Source organism: Lissotriton helveticus, chromosome 4_1, assembly GCF_964261635.1.
Source record: "Lissotriton helveticus chromosome 4_1, aLisHel1.1, whole genome shotgun sequence".
In the NCBI taxonomy this organism is placed as follows: domain Eukaryota; kingdom Metazoa; phylum Chordata; class Amphibia; order Caudata; family Salamandridae; genus Lissotriton; species Lissotriton helveticus.
The window spans coordinates 1,882,653,085-1,882,670,279 of NC_136063.1; the positions used below are offsets into that span (position 1 = coordinate 1,882,653,085).

At 44.9% G+C, this 17,195-nt stretch overlaps 1 protein-coding gene across 2 annotated transcripts in view; it reads left to right on the top strand.

Annotated features, from left to right (window-relative positions):
• Positions 1–17,195, top strand: part of PLS3 (plastin 3) — a 440,804-nt gene that overhangs the window by 271,201 nt on the left and 152,408 nt on the right. For both annotated transcript variants that reach the window (XM_078688533.1, XM_078688534.1), the window contains exon 4: positions 14,884–15,013. In XM_078688533.1, coding sequence (XP_078544659.1) covers positions 14,884–15,013 — 130 coding nt within the window. The remainder of the gene's footprint in view (positions 1–14,883; positions 15,014–17,195) is intronic.

A 17,195-nucleotide genomic window follows, 5' to 3' on the forward strand; every position in this document is an offset into this window, starting at 1 on the left:
TCCGCAAGGTTCTCCTTCTATTAGACAAAGAGTGACAGGTACAGTCACTAGTCTGTTTTCACCTTTCTTTGGGTCGCCTAAAACAACGCCTAAAACAGAACATAGACAGTCCCGTAGTCAACTGCCTGATTACGAGGAAAGAAAAGTGCTAAATGAACTAGCCCGTAAATGGATTACGGATACTGTTAGATATGATGTTCAGTCTGTTATGGACGTTTTCCGTCAATGGAATGCACCCACCCAGAGATACGTATTCGAAGAAATGTGTGTATATCTGTGCGAAGATGTGAAGACAAATGATTCCAAATGCACAATGAACGAACTATGGCGTACACGCTTTAAGTTCTATGAAGGTATGATTATAGGTGCAGATGTTGAGAAAGCGATAGTTATTTCTCTCTTATAGGAGTAAGGGAAACGTCTCTAGATCATGTCACGAAGACGATGCACCAGGTGGGAAAAGAGCGAGACAGTACCCCATGAGAGAGGTTCCTCCGGTTTGGAGGAAAGGTGATGCGAATGCGAATCCACCAATTCTGCCTCATTTCCAGCGTGTATGGGTACATGTCCCCTGGAAACGATCCGAAGTCTTAGCACTCAAGCAGACACTGCCTGATCCTCGTAAAAACCCGACTGGGTATTATAAGGAGTTATCGCAAACTGCAAGCTCATGTATAATGAATTTAGCGGATGTAGACATGTTGTTTGGGAACGTTGTTCCACATCCTTTATGGAGCAAAATCCGTCATAGGAACCATGACCAAGAACTAGGTGACTCATGGGCGAACATTACCGCTATGGATGCTAGACAAATAGGTGGTTTTAAACCTGAGCCGTTAATAGCTGAACTTCCCGGTAGGATTATCGCGTACATGAAAACAATAATGCCTGAAGTACGCGTAAACTGGGACAAGCTATCTGCGTGCAAGCAGAAGAAAGATGAGAATGTGTCTGACTTTTTCACAAGATTTGAGGAGACTTTCACCGATCATAGTGGTCAGGATATGGCTACCGAGGGTGGTCAAAGATTGTTTGTAGACAAATTCGTACATAATTTAATTCCTGAACTGTGTAATAAACTGAAAGATTCAGAGAGTGCTTGGGCTGTCTCTACGTCAGCGCAAATTTTAGCTACAGCCCAGTACTATGAAAATAGGCGCAAAGACGAGCTAGATAAAGTAGACAAAAAGACAAAAGATTTAAAAACTAAAGTTCTTCTCCAGCAAGCCTATCCGCCTCGTACGGCTAGTCAGCCCAATTATCAACAACAGCAGTATTCGAGAAACGCGCAAGGAAACGAGTTTTCCCATCAGCGTATTGCTTATGGCCCGAATCAATGTGCGTATTGCAAGGAAGAGGGTCACTTTAAAGGTAATTGTCCGGCTCTTGCGCGACATTTGAGCGGTGCTTCAGGTGTAAGGGGAAGAGGTGTTCAACACGCCCCTAGAGGTAGGGGCCGTGGAAATTTCACCCAGAATACAACTTATTTTCCGCCTCAGAATTCGATGAACAGCTTTGACCAACAGAATAATGCATCGTCTAGGTCAGCTCAGTACTATGCTGACGACTATTACACCGAACACGAAAATGAGGGTAACGATTGCTAGGACAGCCATGGACGAAGAGCGGGAGTTGTTTCAGTTCCAGTAGATCAGAATGGACCTTATGTCGAGGTAATTACCTCAGGAGTGTCAGAGCCATTTTTGCTGGATACTGGTGCTACAAAAAGTTCTATCATGCACTCGAAACTTCCTGGCGCGCCTTTGTCTGGCGAAATGAATGTTTCAGTAGGTTTCTCTGGAGCCCCTGTTAGAAACCCGATCTCTAGTCCTATATCGCTTTCTATTGGCCCGTGCGAATTAGAAGCACCCCTCATTCTTACAACAGGTTGCGGTGAAAATTTGTTAGGTTTGGATTTGCTAAAAAGGTTATATGCGACTTTGTACTGTTCCCCCTTGGGAGTACAACTTACTTTAGGTAAGAAAGTCATTTCTCCAATGTATTTGTCAAAGGACAATATTCCAACTGAATTGTCATCACTTCCTGATATACTTTGGGCTAATGGCTCTAATGATGTAGGTCGTTTGGAGATAGCACCGTATGTCATAACTTTGAAAGCCAACGTTAGGTTGCCACGTATTACCCAATACAAAATATCTAGCGAATGCGAAAATGCATTGTTGACGATCGTTTATGATCTGATCGATAAAAATGTCATCGAAGAAACAACAGGTTATGTTTGTAACAGTCCAGTTCTGCCCGTCTTAAAGCGTACTGATCCTTTACAACCGCCTGTGTACAGGTTCGTGATTGACCTCCGAGAAGTAAATAAGGTAGTTATCCCACAGTTTCCAGTTGTCCCCGACATTACTGCTTTATTGACAATGGTTCCAGCTTCAGCAGCTTGGTTCTCGGTGATTGACCTGAAGAACGCTTTCTTCAGCATCCCGATTGCCGAGGAAAGTAGAGACATTTTTGGCTTCAATTTAGGAGGACGAAGCTTCCGCTTCAAGTGTGCTCCTCAAGGCTACTGCGAAAGCCCATCAATATTCAGTCAGGCCCTGAAAACACAACTAGACACGATTATTCTACCGAATGGCTCAACTCTGATTCAGTACGTAGACGATCTGCTGATCGCTGCAGACACTGAAGAGATTTGCAAGAAAGCTACGTTATCATTATTACGTGACTTATGTGACATGAAGCACAAAGTCTCTCTTTCCAAACTCCAATTTTGCCGACAAGAAGTAACCTACCTAGGTCACATCTTGTCGAAGGAGGGAAGGAGACTGACACCAGAAAGAATACAGGCAATTGCAGAACTGAGTGCCCCAAGGACACAGAGAGATGTTCGGGCCTTCTTGGGCATTACATCGTACTGTAGACAATGGATACCGAATTTCTCACTACTAGCTAAACCCTTGCTGGCACTACTCTGCAAAGACACGCCAAATCCTATGCCCTGGTCTGAAGATTGCCAAACGAGTTTCCACAAGTTGCGTGATGCATTATGTTCGGCTCCTGTGTTGGGAAACCCCAACTACAGTAAGCCTTTTACATTATATGTCCATGAGAAGGAAGGTTGTGCATTATCAGTTTTAACACAACATTTTGGGGACAGACGTCGCCCATGCGCGTATTTTTCGGCAACTCTAGACCCTGTGGCTAAGGCACTACCAAGTTGTCTGAGAGCCACCGCCGCAGCAGCTGTCTGCATTCGACAGTCCGCTGGATTAGTCATGAATAATACTCTGATCGTTATGGTCCCGCATGCAGTAGACATTTTACTAAACAGGACGAAGACACAACATCTTACTAGCGCTCGACTATCCAGTTACGAACTTACACTGCTAGCAAGTCACATCCACATAAAGAGGTGTGATACACTGAACCCCGCAACGTTATTACCCATTCCGACAGAAACAGACAAGATTGATAACCATGACTGCTGTTTTAGGACAGAAGAAGAGACAAAAGGGAGAGTAGACTTACAGGACACTCCCCTTCCTGAATGCAACGATACTTTATGGGTTGATGGTTCATGTTTCAAGCTGCCGAATGGTGATACGACTGCAGCATATGCCGTAACGACATTACACACCATTGTAGAGACCGCGCGTATTTCCCACAATTCTGCACAAGCCGCAGAACTGATTGCACTTACCAGAGCATGTGTGTTAGCGAAAGGAAAGCGAGTGAATGTGTACACTGACAGCCAATACGCCTTTGGCGTGGCTCACAGTTTTGGGAGATTATGGCGTGAACGTGGGTTCCTTACGTCACATGGTGCAAAGATACAACATGGTCAGTTAGTTAATGAACTCCTCGAGTCATTGACCCTGCCACTACAAGTTGCAATTGTGAAATGCAGTGCCCACAGAAAGATTCAGGATGATGTTGGCCGCGGGAATGCATTTGCAGACGAGGTTGCGAAAGAGACTGCAAGGAACACGATGAGTCGGATGTATGTTGTAGGTCCCGCTAGATGGATTACGGATGTAGGAATGTGTGAGGACACCATTGAAAGCGTGAAATCTATACAAGCCGAGGCAACTGAGAAAGAGGTGAATGAATGGAGAGAAAGTAAAGGTAGATTAGACGCGAATGGTTGTTGGGTCGAACTGTCAGAACACCAGCGATGGCTATTACCTAACGCATATGTACTTGCAGTAGTAACAATGGCTCATGAAGTTGCGCACATCAGTTCGAGAGGAATCTGTAAACTATTGGCCCCAGTATGGCAAAATGGTAATATCCCGAAATATGCAGAGAATGTGGTCAGAAACTGTATGGTGTGTTTGAAGTACAATCCCGGTAGGGGAACCCCAACTCCAGCTGGTCATTTTGCGCCTCCAACGTATCCGTTCGAGGTTTTGCAGCTCGATTTCATTCACATGGAGAGGTGCAACAATCTGAAGTATGTGCTCGTTGTTGTTTGCGCTTTCTCCAGGTGGGTGGAAGCGTACCCCCTTAAGGACAATACTGCCTTGTCAACTGCCAAAGCCCTTGTCAAAGAGTTCTTCCCTAGATTCGGTATGCCTAGAATCGTCTGGAGTGATAATGGAAGTGAATTCGTAGGACGCGTGATGAAGAGAGTGTGTGAGTGTTTAGGCATACAACAAAAGTTTCACTCTGCGAATCACCCCCAATCAGCTGGATTAGTAGAGTGCTACAATGGCACTTTAAAGCTCAAATTAGCCAAGATCCAAGCCTGTACAGGTCTTAAATGGCCTGACGCCTTGCCCCTAGCACTCTTGTCAACCAGAATGACCGTCCATTCCAGGTTAGGACTCAGTCCTCATGAGATAGTGTTTGGCCGCCCAGCCAACGTCTGGGGCGTGCCAAGGCCAAAGAAACTCAGCGAAATAGAGCACCCCGTACTGCTTGACTATTTGTGCGAATTAACAACTAAATTGCGTGTTTTACACCAACAGGTTCACAGTTCCTCTCCGCCAGCCTCTGACGATCCAGGTCACTCCATCGAACCCAGCACGTGGGTCTTGGTGCGGAATTTCCAGCGCACAAATAACGGACAGCCGAGGTGGACCGGACCGTACCTGGTACTTCTTTCCACGAGATCAGCTGTTCGGGTGGAAGGCAAAAAGAACTGGGTGCACGGGACCCATTGTAAACGGGTCCCTCTACCCCTCCCATACGACCGGTGGGTCAAGGAAGGACTTGCCGACTCTGAGACAGAATCCATACCTCGCTTCCTCCCTTTCAGCAATGCACGTTTGAAAGAAACTGGTACCGAAAAGGAGAGTGATCATATTTTACAAGGACTTGTGCCACCGTCTATGCAGTTGGACACTACCGAACCTGAGACATTGTTTGAAGACAACACCGTACCAGGAAAACGACGGTACAATTTAAGGTCTAAACAAAGAGACTAATAAAAGCAAACTAATGTGATTTTCTTTTCCCCTAAGAACTATTTTTGATTTTTCAGCTCTCTCGCCCAGGGAACTTGCTCATTTTTGATTTTCGAATCGCCATCCGGTTCTGCTGCTAGGGTCGCGGTTGAAGTCTGGGGAGTGCAACTGGGGACGTTTAGGTCAACGGTTCTGGTTGGTCCAAGGGAGTTACCCCGGACTGAACAGAGCGCACTCCCTGGCAGAATCAACCTACCACCGCGGGCAGCAAGTAGAGGATGGAGTTTCCTAGGGTAAAGAGACCTGCCAGACTCACGGACTTTGAAAGACAATTATGCACGATACTGGCCAAAAGAAGGTTTTTGATAATATGTATTTTTATGTTGTGTAGCATAGCAATGTTCTTGACTGGTTATACTCTATTCGTCTTTCAAGTTTCCTTGTTCTCAAATGACACACGGCCAACTCCTCCTCCTCACTCTCTCCACACACTCCTTTCACCCTCTACCTGAACACGAGTCTGCCAGAAGACTCGAATTTGTAAATAACTCATTCATTCAACTTCTACACCAGTCCATAATGAACACATCGAACTGTTGGGTATGCGGACTCATGCCGCACACGACTGATAAGGGTATCCCGTACTTCATCCTGCCTTTCAGTTATTATGGTTCTCTGTGGGCTTTCCAGACCATGTTCCTATTCGCCCTAGAACCATACCCGACCCGTTCTACTGAGAGTGATTCCAGTAACAAGGCACTAGTAGCAGGGATAAGAAATATGAGCAGAGAGTTCGACACATATCTAACGATTCCCAAAGATGAACTCACTCCGTACACTCGTTGGAACGTAACTAAATATGGGGTTTACCTGAGTAAGAGCCAGACAGCAAAGAAATCCCGCCCAGTTTGGATAGTACCCAACCGAGGTCACTTATGTTTACAAGGTAAACATAAGTGACCCCAAGACCACACTCCTCTACCGACCTCCAGGACCCCGTGCACAATTCAGCGACGTTATCACTGACTTTATCACCCCACACGCCCTCCCCTCCGAGGAATACATTCTGCTGGGAGACCTCAACTTTCACCTGGAAAAGAGCAATGACAGCAACGCCACCTCCCTTCTGGACAATCTCGCCAACCTCGGACTCAAACAACTTGTCACTACGCCCACCCACATCGCAGGTCACACACTCGACCCTATCTTCACCTCCAGCAAACATGTCTCCTTCAGTCACACCACTACTCTCCACTGGACGGACCACAGCTGCGTACACTTTATCTACAATAAGACCACAACTCACAACCATCCTCAACCTACTCTGCGAAGAAACTGGAACAAAATCACCATCGACCAGATCTCCTCATCGCTTCTTCAAAACCCCCCTGCCAACTCCTCAAACCCCGACCAAGCAGCCATTAACCTCACCCAATGGCTATCCAACAGCGCCGACATCCTAGCACCGCTGAAAAAACGTAAAATCAAACTAGGCAGCAAAAACGCCTCCTGGTTCAACGATGATCTTAAGAAATCGAAGAAACTCTGTCGCTCCCTCGAGAGAGCCTGGAAAAAAGACCCAAACACCAGCACCAGGGACGCCTTCAAAAACGCCACCCGCATACACCACCAACTTATCCGATCTGCCAAGAAAGCCGCATTCAAAGACCGACTAGACAACAACGCCCAGAACAGCAAGGAATTATTCAACATCGTCAAAGAATTTACCAACCCCTCAGCCAACTCCAACGACATCACCCCTTCTCAAGCCCTCTGCGACTCCCTAGCTTCGTTCTTCCACAACAAGATCGCAGACGTCCACAACAGCTTCGACAACCGACCCGGAGACCAACCCACCCAACCTTCTGCAGGACCTTCACCCCCCTTGAACATCCTTAATGACTGGAACCCAATCTCCACTGAGGACACCATCCGCCTGATGAACTCCATCCACTCAGGATCCCCCACAGACCCCTGCCCTCACCACATCTTCAACAAAGCAGACTCCATCATAGCACCACACCTCAGACGTCAACAACTGCTCCCTCAACTCCGCCACCCTCCCGGAAAGCTGGAAACACGCAGAACTTAGCGCCCTTCTGAAAAAACCCACAGCGGACCCCACCGAACTCAAAAACTACCGCCCCATCTCGCTCCTTCCATTCCCGGCCAAAGTCATCGAAAAGGCCGTCAACAACCAGCTCGCCACCTTCCTCAAAACCAACAAATCCCTCGACTCCTCACAGTCCGGCTTCCGAGCCAAACACAGCACTGAGACCGCACTCATCGCAGCAACAGATGACATTCAAACCCTACTGGACAATGGAGACACAGTCGCCCTCATCCTCCTCGACCTCTCCGCAGTCTTCAACACAGTCTGCCATAGCACCCTTCTACAGCGCCTCAAACATCGGAATCCAAGGAAAAGCACTGGAATGGATCACCTCGTTCCTCACCGGAAGAACCCAGAGAGTCCGCCTCCCACCATTCAACTCAGAGGCCACTGAAGTCATCTGCGGCGTACCCCAAAGGTCCTCACTCAGTCCCACCCTCTTCAACGTATACAAGATCCCCCTCCCGACCATCGCACGCCAACACAACCTCAACATCATCTCCTACGCGGATGACACTCAACTGATCTATCACTCACCAAAGACCCTAACACCGCCAAAACCAACCTATATGAAGGAATGAAAGAAGTAGCCGAGTGGATGAAGCACAGCCGTCTGAAACTGAATTCAGACAAAACAGAAGTCCTTATCTTAGGTACCTCCCCCTCCGCATGGGATGACTCTTGGTGGCCAGAGGCCCTTGGAAAAGCACCCATCCCGACGGACCACGCACGGAACCTGGGCGTCAATCTGGACTCCTCACTCTCTATGAACAGACAAGTCAACGCCGTTTCATCATCTTGCTTCAACATTCTTCGCATGCTCAAAAAAACATTTCGCTGGATCCCCACCGAAACCAGAAAAACGGTCACCCATGCACTGGTCACTAGCCGACTGGACTACGGAAACACCCTATACGCCGGAATCACCGCAAAACTCCAGAAAAAACTACAACGCATCCAGAACGCATCAGCCAGACTCATACTAGACATCCCGCGTAAAGACCACATCTCTAGTCACCTGAAAAACCTCCACTGGCTCCCCGTCAATAAGAGGATTACTTTCCGCCTCCTAACCCACGCACACAAAGCACTTTACGAACTTGGACCCGAATGCCTCAACACACGACTTTCCTTCTACACCCCCTCCCGCCAGCTACGATCCTCCAACCAAGCCCTTGCTACCGTACCTCGCATCAATAAAACCACCATGGGAGGCAGATCCTTCTCCTACCTCGCAGCTAAAACCTGGAACTCACTCCCCACTCACCTCCGTCTCACTCACAACCATCTTGCATTCAGAAAGCAACTTAAAACTTGGATATTCGACAAGTAACTCCCCACCCTTCTTCAAGCGCCTTGAGACCCTCCGGGTATGTAGCGCGCTATATAAATCTTCTGACTTGACTTGACTTGACAAGGTATCGGCAGGGATCCCAAAGCACAATTAGGAAAGAGTATATGCACGGAAACATATGTGTTCGCTTCCCGAACTTCCCCTATACCATTAGCAGCCAAAGGCACGTATTTCGTCTGCCATGACCAAGCCTACACCTGGTTGCCCCCTGACTTCTCAGGTACATGTTTTATCTCATTTCTGCTGCCTCCCACCTACACGGCCAGGGCAGATTACCATCGGACAAGGACAGCTAGGGGTGTCATGAGTAACGACGACACCGCGGGTCAGGAATTCGCTGACTTCGCAAAGGGTTTTCTGCCATTTTGGGGGCCTATGGTGAACAGCAGGAATATTCGCCAGTTATCGAGGATAGTTGAATCCGCCGTGATTACAACGGCCGGAGCCCTTGGCAATTTGACGACCGAGCTTCAGTCGGATCGACTTATGACCCTTCAGAACCGAGTTGCCCTAGATATCATACTCGCCGATCGTGGTGGTGTGTGTAGAGTGATCCAATCCAGTTGTTGCATTTTCATCCCTGATAACGCACCGACAGTGTACCAGGCCATCTCTAAGCTACACGAGATATCTGGTTCCCTTCATGTAGAAAAAGGGGACTGGTCCTTACTAGGGTGGTTCTGGGAACTGATCGCCACCTGGGGATGGAAAACACTGATCTTCATTGGGATGATCTTAGCACTTCTGTTTATGTTCTGCCTGTGTGTACAGTGCGCTCCTGCACTATGTGGCCTCTGTGCTACCTCATGTGTACGGAAGCCTGTGTCAAGGGACGAACTGAGCAACAGAATGATGCTACAGCAGCATCTCCACGAATTCCTTCATACAGATTTAGACTCGGATTAACATGAATTATTGCCTTATATGAGGGCAAAAGGAGGGTCTGTGGTTCTGAAATTCTGGACCCTACTGTTGTCCCCGTATCGAGGTCCAATACCCGTGTCCCGAAACATCAACGTACCATGACGAATTTGGTGTCGACGAACCGATAATGGTTAGGACATCATTCCTATGCATTTGCGTCATGATCGAGGTATGCTAACACCCCTGAATCGCAGTTTCCGTCCTGACCCCTCAGACTCCATTTTGTAAACGGTATCCATCTTGTGTCTTGCCCTCATGATAAGTCAATTAAAGGTCGAGCTTGATCTAAAAGGACACGTCCACCTTCCCTGACTTCCTCCTGACCCGTCCCAACTGACTCCATTGCCTCCAGCCGAACCTGTTTGGGCAGCTCCTCGCCCAGTGGCCTAATACGATAGCATCAATGCATAACATGCCCCAAACCATTCACTACATCCAGATCATGTTTTCTACACACATACACACCTGTCCACGCTCCCTGTTTATGACCAGTTTTATGACTAGGAGGTGCCTTCCTTTATTGGGGTTTCATCGATATCTGATGGGAGTTCCGGGCCTGGCTGGGTAATCTATCACGAATTGGACGTCTAAAATACGGGCTTGCCTACATGACTTCGCTCTTTTGTATTATTGTAGAAATATGTGTATAGCCATATCATAAACTCAAGAATTCTTGCTTGCAGCTATTATTTTTGTATATAAGGAGAAGGCTGGTTCTGTAAAAACGAACAGTCTCCTGAGAACACATGACCCGTGTTTGTCGTGCTTCTAGGACACCTGTTACTTGGTAGCTACCAATAAAATTCGATCTCTGACTGCGACTAGAAGACTCAGTGTTTCTGTGGTCCGGAACAAGGGAGAACTCGGAGGTCTTCGGGTGTTATCCCCTGGCACCAACGGGTTCCTAAATACCCGTTACCTCACTCCCATTCTATGGAGTGCAATTCTGAAAGATCATGAGGTTCCAAGCTAGAGATTGCACACCGCTGACATTCTAATGTGTCCGTTGCTCTACGTCTGACAGCACGGACGTAGTGGGTTGATAAACTGACCTCTGGGTACATGGGTGGCACCTACATGCTGCTGCCTGTCACTTATGGAGGTGGGACAAAGATGAGGTTGATGGCGCCACCTTTCAGTGTGGGCTATTTTTGCAGAAGAAATTTCCAGATCCCATCTGGCACCTGGGAGGAGTCAAATAGTGAGCAATCTACAGTCAGTGTAGCCACCATAAAGGACACTGCGGAGGTTAGGTAACTTGTTCTGTAGGCTTCTTTTGGGGCATTAACAGTCTGTGCTTTATATTCCAGTTTGTGTTTAATTCAGTCTCTTTTCTTAGGATTACACCTTAATATGGTGTAATTGAGTGCTATTACATTTAATGGACATAAAATGGATAATGAAGAACTGGTCCTGAGCAGAGGTGAGGGATAGCAACCTCCTGCTAAGTATGGCTGTAATAACACAACAAAACAAAACACAAAAAAATGCCTACACCTAACTATTTGATCAAAAACACTTATTCCTAAAGAATGGGGCAAACAGAAAGACTTTTGAGTTTGACCCGGTATTTTTATTTATACCTATCTACTTCATTATTTATTCACTCATTTAACCAAATCAGACCAGCATTTATATATTTACAGCTTTTGTACAGTGACAGTGTTCTCCAGGTAATAGAATTCTTAACTGTCAAACTGAGAAACTGCTTGGACAAGTGATACTGTATTTTCCAATGACCGTCCAGCCTACCTGTTGAAAGATATTTTTTGAGGTATCATACCCGGCACTATTTGCACTTTACTATCTACCCGGTTTACTTATCTGGCACTGGGACACGTGTAATATGACTTTTTTATGTGACTATGAATTATTGTAATACTATGAGTAATGTTTTTAATTGTATTGTATATATGTGTACTTTTATGGTGTGAAATATAACCGAAATAAAGTCTCTATTGAATTGAATTGAATATTCACTATTTTTTTAATTTTACAGAAAAGGAAAAAAGACATTCAATATATTTCAATTACATATATACAAAACTATATACAAGACCATTATTTACATTTCATGAACACAACTATCATACATTCTACACATAATACAAAATACAAACAAAAGGAAAAAATGTAAATCCTACAATAGAGCTAAACTGTATCCATAAGAAAAGAAAGGAGACAAAGTCAAAGGAAGGAGCAACTCTTCAATTGAAGATAACTTTGCAATTGGCGAAAGCCAATTGGAACGCTTAGTGATATTAATTGCTCCCTCAGATGTGCCGACGCGTTTCTAGTCCAAGGAAACCAGTTCCTGGACTGTCATCAGGGCTTCGTCGCTTATCTGTATCAAAATGCAGAAAAACAATAACGATTTTATTATTTCACTGCACTCCTCCCTTTCTATTCGTGTTTTTGAAAAAATAGTTGGGTGTAGGCATTTTTTGTTGTGTTATTAATTTAATAAGGTCCAGCCTGCCCTACACCTCATACGGACCTAACTCCGTAGCTTCACAAAGTATGGATGTAAAGCATGAAACCGATTCCAAGATTAACTGGAGTTTTCTTATTGGGTTTGGGTTGAAGGGAAGCCTGAGTGGATTGACCCTGGAAAGAGCTATATGAAAGCTGTAGTACTTGCATGGCAGTTTTGAGTTGCAGGGGCTATTACTATGTTTGGCTAAGAAGGATGATGCCACATAGATTTTACATAACATCAGCAGAGATTGGAGATTGTTGTTTTGGCACCAAGATCAACCTTGAACGGAAAGGGTGGGCAATACAGAAAGGAGGTAGGCGGCTGGTTGGAGAACCACTAAGTAGTAGAGAGGAGCAGAAAGTCCAAGAGAAAAGGCCATCCAGCACATTATGAAGATAAGATATGAGGCGAGTGACAACTGTGGGGGAAATGTCACTGTTGTATGTTCCAGGATTTGGCATAACGCGATCCACTTGTCCCTTATGTAGCTCGCCATTAGAAATGAACACTTGCTGTTCGGTTCATCTTTGGTGGTCTACCTTGTTCATAGGTCTATGTTCCTTTCCCATGCTTGATTTCCACTGCTCTGAGATTGAGTAGCTGTGTTATAAAAGGGTCTTTGGAGTATATCCATTGTTTGATAGCATGGTAGTAGCAGTGTATCCTCTACAGTTCTGGAAGGTCAGTTTTTATGATTCAATGACTGTATACTTAAACAGCGGAGAGTACCCCGTCATTCTACTCTTAAACATAACTGGAGCAATTATGCCCTTACTCAGGAAAAAAATATTGCATCAAGGCTGTGTAAACATAGTGTCCTTGCTTCCCCTTCCCTTATAACATTTTATTGACTTCATGGCTGCTTAAGTGATCAGAACCTGAACATTCAGGGATTGCGTTGCGTTTTCTAGTGATTTTCGTCTCTTTGGAAGGGGCCATGCGAGTCTTGATCATAGCCTTCCAAGCTGGATGTTACAGATTCTTACTGCGAGTGGCTCAGCCTTTTGGTGCCTTCTGTGACTATTGCATTGTAGGGAGCCACGTAATTACTCTCAACTATTAGCTGTCCCTTACAAATGACTTCACTCACTATGGTTGGCCCTATTGCGAGTAACCTGTGTGGAGTACCTGCCTCGGGCTGTTTGAGGAGGTTGTCCCTTCGCAAGACTCCTTCTTATTGTATGTGAACCAGAACAGGGGGCGGGAGGTTAAACTTTTGACTGGGAAAACGCTGCAACAGTGGTCCTCAGAAAATGCGAAAATAGAGTAGCATCAGAAAAATGAAGACTTCTGTCCTTGCCTGTTCATAATCCTTTCTACAAAAACGTGCACTGTAATTGATTTAATGTTGACATAGGCAAATCCAATTGTAACTTTATACATACATTTCATATCAGACCACCTATAAAGGTGAACTCATGCCCATGTTTCCGTTTATCCCAGTCAGATAACATTTTTGTACAGTCACTTGGAAGACAACTCTGGCACTCACCAATGTCGGGTAGTAAGTGCCAATACTTAAACCTAATGTTCAAGTCCTGTATTTCACCATTTTGCCGTTTATACTTTAGTGTTCTCTAGTTCAAATGTATGTTGATGTATTCATGAAAAAAACAGGCGTAACATTTTTTTTTCATGTAACCCCATTTACGCTTGACCTGTGTTTTTCCAAAAGGTTGGCCTGTTGGCTTTGGCAGTGACCGTTTCTAAGTGTGCCCTCGTTCATATTTCGGTTTTTGTGGAAATCAGCTTCCAGGGTGAATACAAACTTATGGAAGCACGAATGCAATATAGGCTCTTTCTACCCAAGTATCACTTGAATGTCCCTTATGTTTTTAAAAGTACGAATATCACAGCTGTATTTTGTTCAGCCAGATGTTGATATGACTTGCATTAACCTACAATATTGAATTATTTTCCTGGAGTTCTGTGAAATGGATATTATTCGAAATGGGAACTTGCTATCTCTATTCTTATCCTCCGAACACTTTCTCGTAGCGTTGTAAAACTATTTTTGTATGGTATTTTTTTTCCAAGTGCGGACTGTTTTATGACTTAAGATGTTTGTCATGTGATTTCTTGGTGTACATTAGTTGTATTTATACAATGCACCACTGCCGTGGCCCTGCTGCACGCTAATGAAACTACAGGGAAGTAACGAAAAGGTTCAATAGCTCCAATTTAGAACTTCTGTAAAGTTTTTTTGTTGTTCGATTAAACGTGCTCTGTTGGTTACTACTTTCCATAAATCCAGTCCTCACTCAAAAACATAATTAAATAGAGAATGAGTACATTTACATCCGATTCTTCGCTTGCAATAGAATCCTTACTTTGATGGACTTAGTTTAATTCCAAGCACAACCAAGCAAACGTGGTGCGCTTTGATGTCCTCAAGCGACGGATGTTGTTTTTAAGGAAATGGAAGTCTTTTGGTTTTAATGTATTTTTCTTTGGGGTATTCTTTGAAGACTGAGAAGTCGTCTAAAGCAGTGTGCTGCCTTGTCTCAACCCATACTCCACTTTATTTGCTACAAAGGGTTATTTAATCTTTAGGGCCAAGTTCTGAACTGCTATTTCAGCATTAATAAGTCATACCACATCTATGAATGTATCTGATGCTGTTTTTACTTTCCGGTTTCAGATTGTCCAAGAGCTCAAAAGCAGCGACGTTGCTAAAACGTTCAGAAAAGCGATCAATCGAAAAGAGGGAATATGCGCCATTGGTGGCACGTCCGAGCTGTCCAGCGAAGGGACACAACATTCTTACTCTGGTACAGTATACTAAAACTACTCTAGCGTTAACACTGGATCTTTAGGAAATACATGGACAAACACCTCATTAGGACCCCGCCAGTTTAATTTGATTGTAAGTCCAGGGAGTTGTATTATTTGCAGATAACATTATTGTAAAGTAACTCCCTTATGTGTTTTACATTTGCCACTTCACTTGCAGGCTGATCCTTTTTTCTGTGTATTTAAACAAATGGAACACACTCCTATGTTAACCCACTGTTGCCCAGTCCTCAGTATTTTCTATGAGTACACCTTGATACTTAACGGTAGTAAGACAGCAGCCAGTCCCACCTATTTCCATATGACCTCTAGTAGTTATTTCTAGATATTTCTGATCAATCTGTGTCTGAGGAGAGTTGAAGATCGTCCCTTTGGAGGAGACTACATCTTGCTGCCTCTTGGAACACACTGCCTATATCCCCTTTTATTCCACCCCTTCAATGTCCTTCGGGTTATTTTCTGCAGTGTTGGGGCTCAGGTCCTGAAAACAACCAATGCTGTATGCCCCTTGTGGGTGAATTTCTTTTTGCTGGTCAGTTGCATAGAGTATAATGTCTTTGGTCCCAGACTCTCTTTGAGTCACTAGCAGTGAATCGCATCCACTTGCTTTGTTTCTTCCTTCCTTGTGAATAGTCTGTCTGGTGCAGTTGTCCTTGTAGAGGGATTATTCCCTCAAGAGGCATCAACTCTTTCAGATAGTCATCTTCCAGTTGAGCCTGCAGGCCCATATTTGTTAAAGCAGTGACAAATAAATTCCTCCTTGATCTCCCTTCTACATTTGAGCTGTTTTAGACATGACGGTGCTAAAAGTCAGTTTTTTTTTCTAAGCCTCCCTGACTTCCACCCTGCTTTTTTCCTATTGATCAGTTAATCCATATTGCCCATCATGTGTTCTGCATTTGTTTACTTGGGTACTTACTTTAGTCTCCATTGTGAATCATGCATTTGTTTTGGTACAAGTCCTCCATCATCTCCATTATTGCTGTCTTACTGTGTCCGATCCACTTCCTGTGACAACAAATGGATCGTCAATTTCTGTGTCCAGTGCTTGTGTACAGTTTGAGAGCTTGACAAACTTCTGAAACCCATTGCTTAGAATTTTTGTTTATGGTGCACATTCCAAGCCTAAGAGCTTTGGTAAATCATGCTGGTTAAATTCTCCAGCGAACACCCTCAATGTCTCCAAATTACCCATCTGTCTGGAGAGAAAAGTTTCTACATTAATCACGGCTCCAGCACCTCTATGTGCCACACTCCAGTCCAAGAGCTCAATTCTAGACAACATGGTACCATTGTCCCTCTGGGCTACCTTCCCTCTACTCCAGAAATGCTCTGTCTGCATGTAATCCTGAGCCGGCTGCTGCATTGGCTGCTTACTGCCAGCATACTCCCTGTTTGTTCGTGAAGTCTTCTGTTACTTTGGGCTGTACGCTCACCAGCTCCACAAAGCTGTTTTGAGTCTGTACATCCTTAGAGGTGCCAGTTTCCACCCCTTTGAGCTGCTCGGTAGAGTGATCACCGAGGTGTTGTAGTCAAGTGCAGGGAATCTCCTGTCTCTTTACTTAATACTTAATGTGCTCCTGCTCGGGTGGTGATTTCCTGTCAACTTCTCAAGTGGTGGTGTGGTATCTGCCTACATTGCTGTGGTCACACAAAGACGTGGCACAACCTCAGCGTTTTGAACGAGAGAGGTCTTTATAGCTGTTGGATGTGCCCATCTGCAGTAGGGGTGTGCTAGGCAGTGGTACGAAGGACTAAATCAGAGGTCATGGAAAGAGAAGAATTTTGTAGCTGGCTTAGAAAGACAGTCTTTAACCTGGATACCGCTTGATCAGCATACACAGTTTACGCATTCATGATTCTCCCTTTCCACTACTTGTAACATCGCCTCAGCATATCGCAAATTCCAGCAGTACATGGCTACTTCAATACTCGGATGTGTCTTTACATTGAGTGTTGTCCAAACGTAGTATGCCATCACTGGCTGTACTTGGACTTCTGTGCCTTTATGTTTTGCATTTTCCCTTGCTTTTCCAGAAACCTGTATACTATAATATTTTTTTTTTTACATTTCCGTGTCTCATTCAAACACTTATTCCTCCTGTTTTGTTTTAATGTGCATGTCCTTTTGATACTACTTGTGTTTTTTTTTTATTTTGC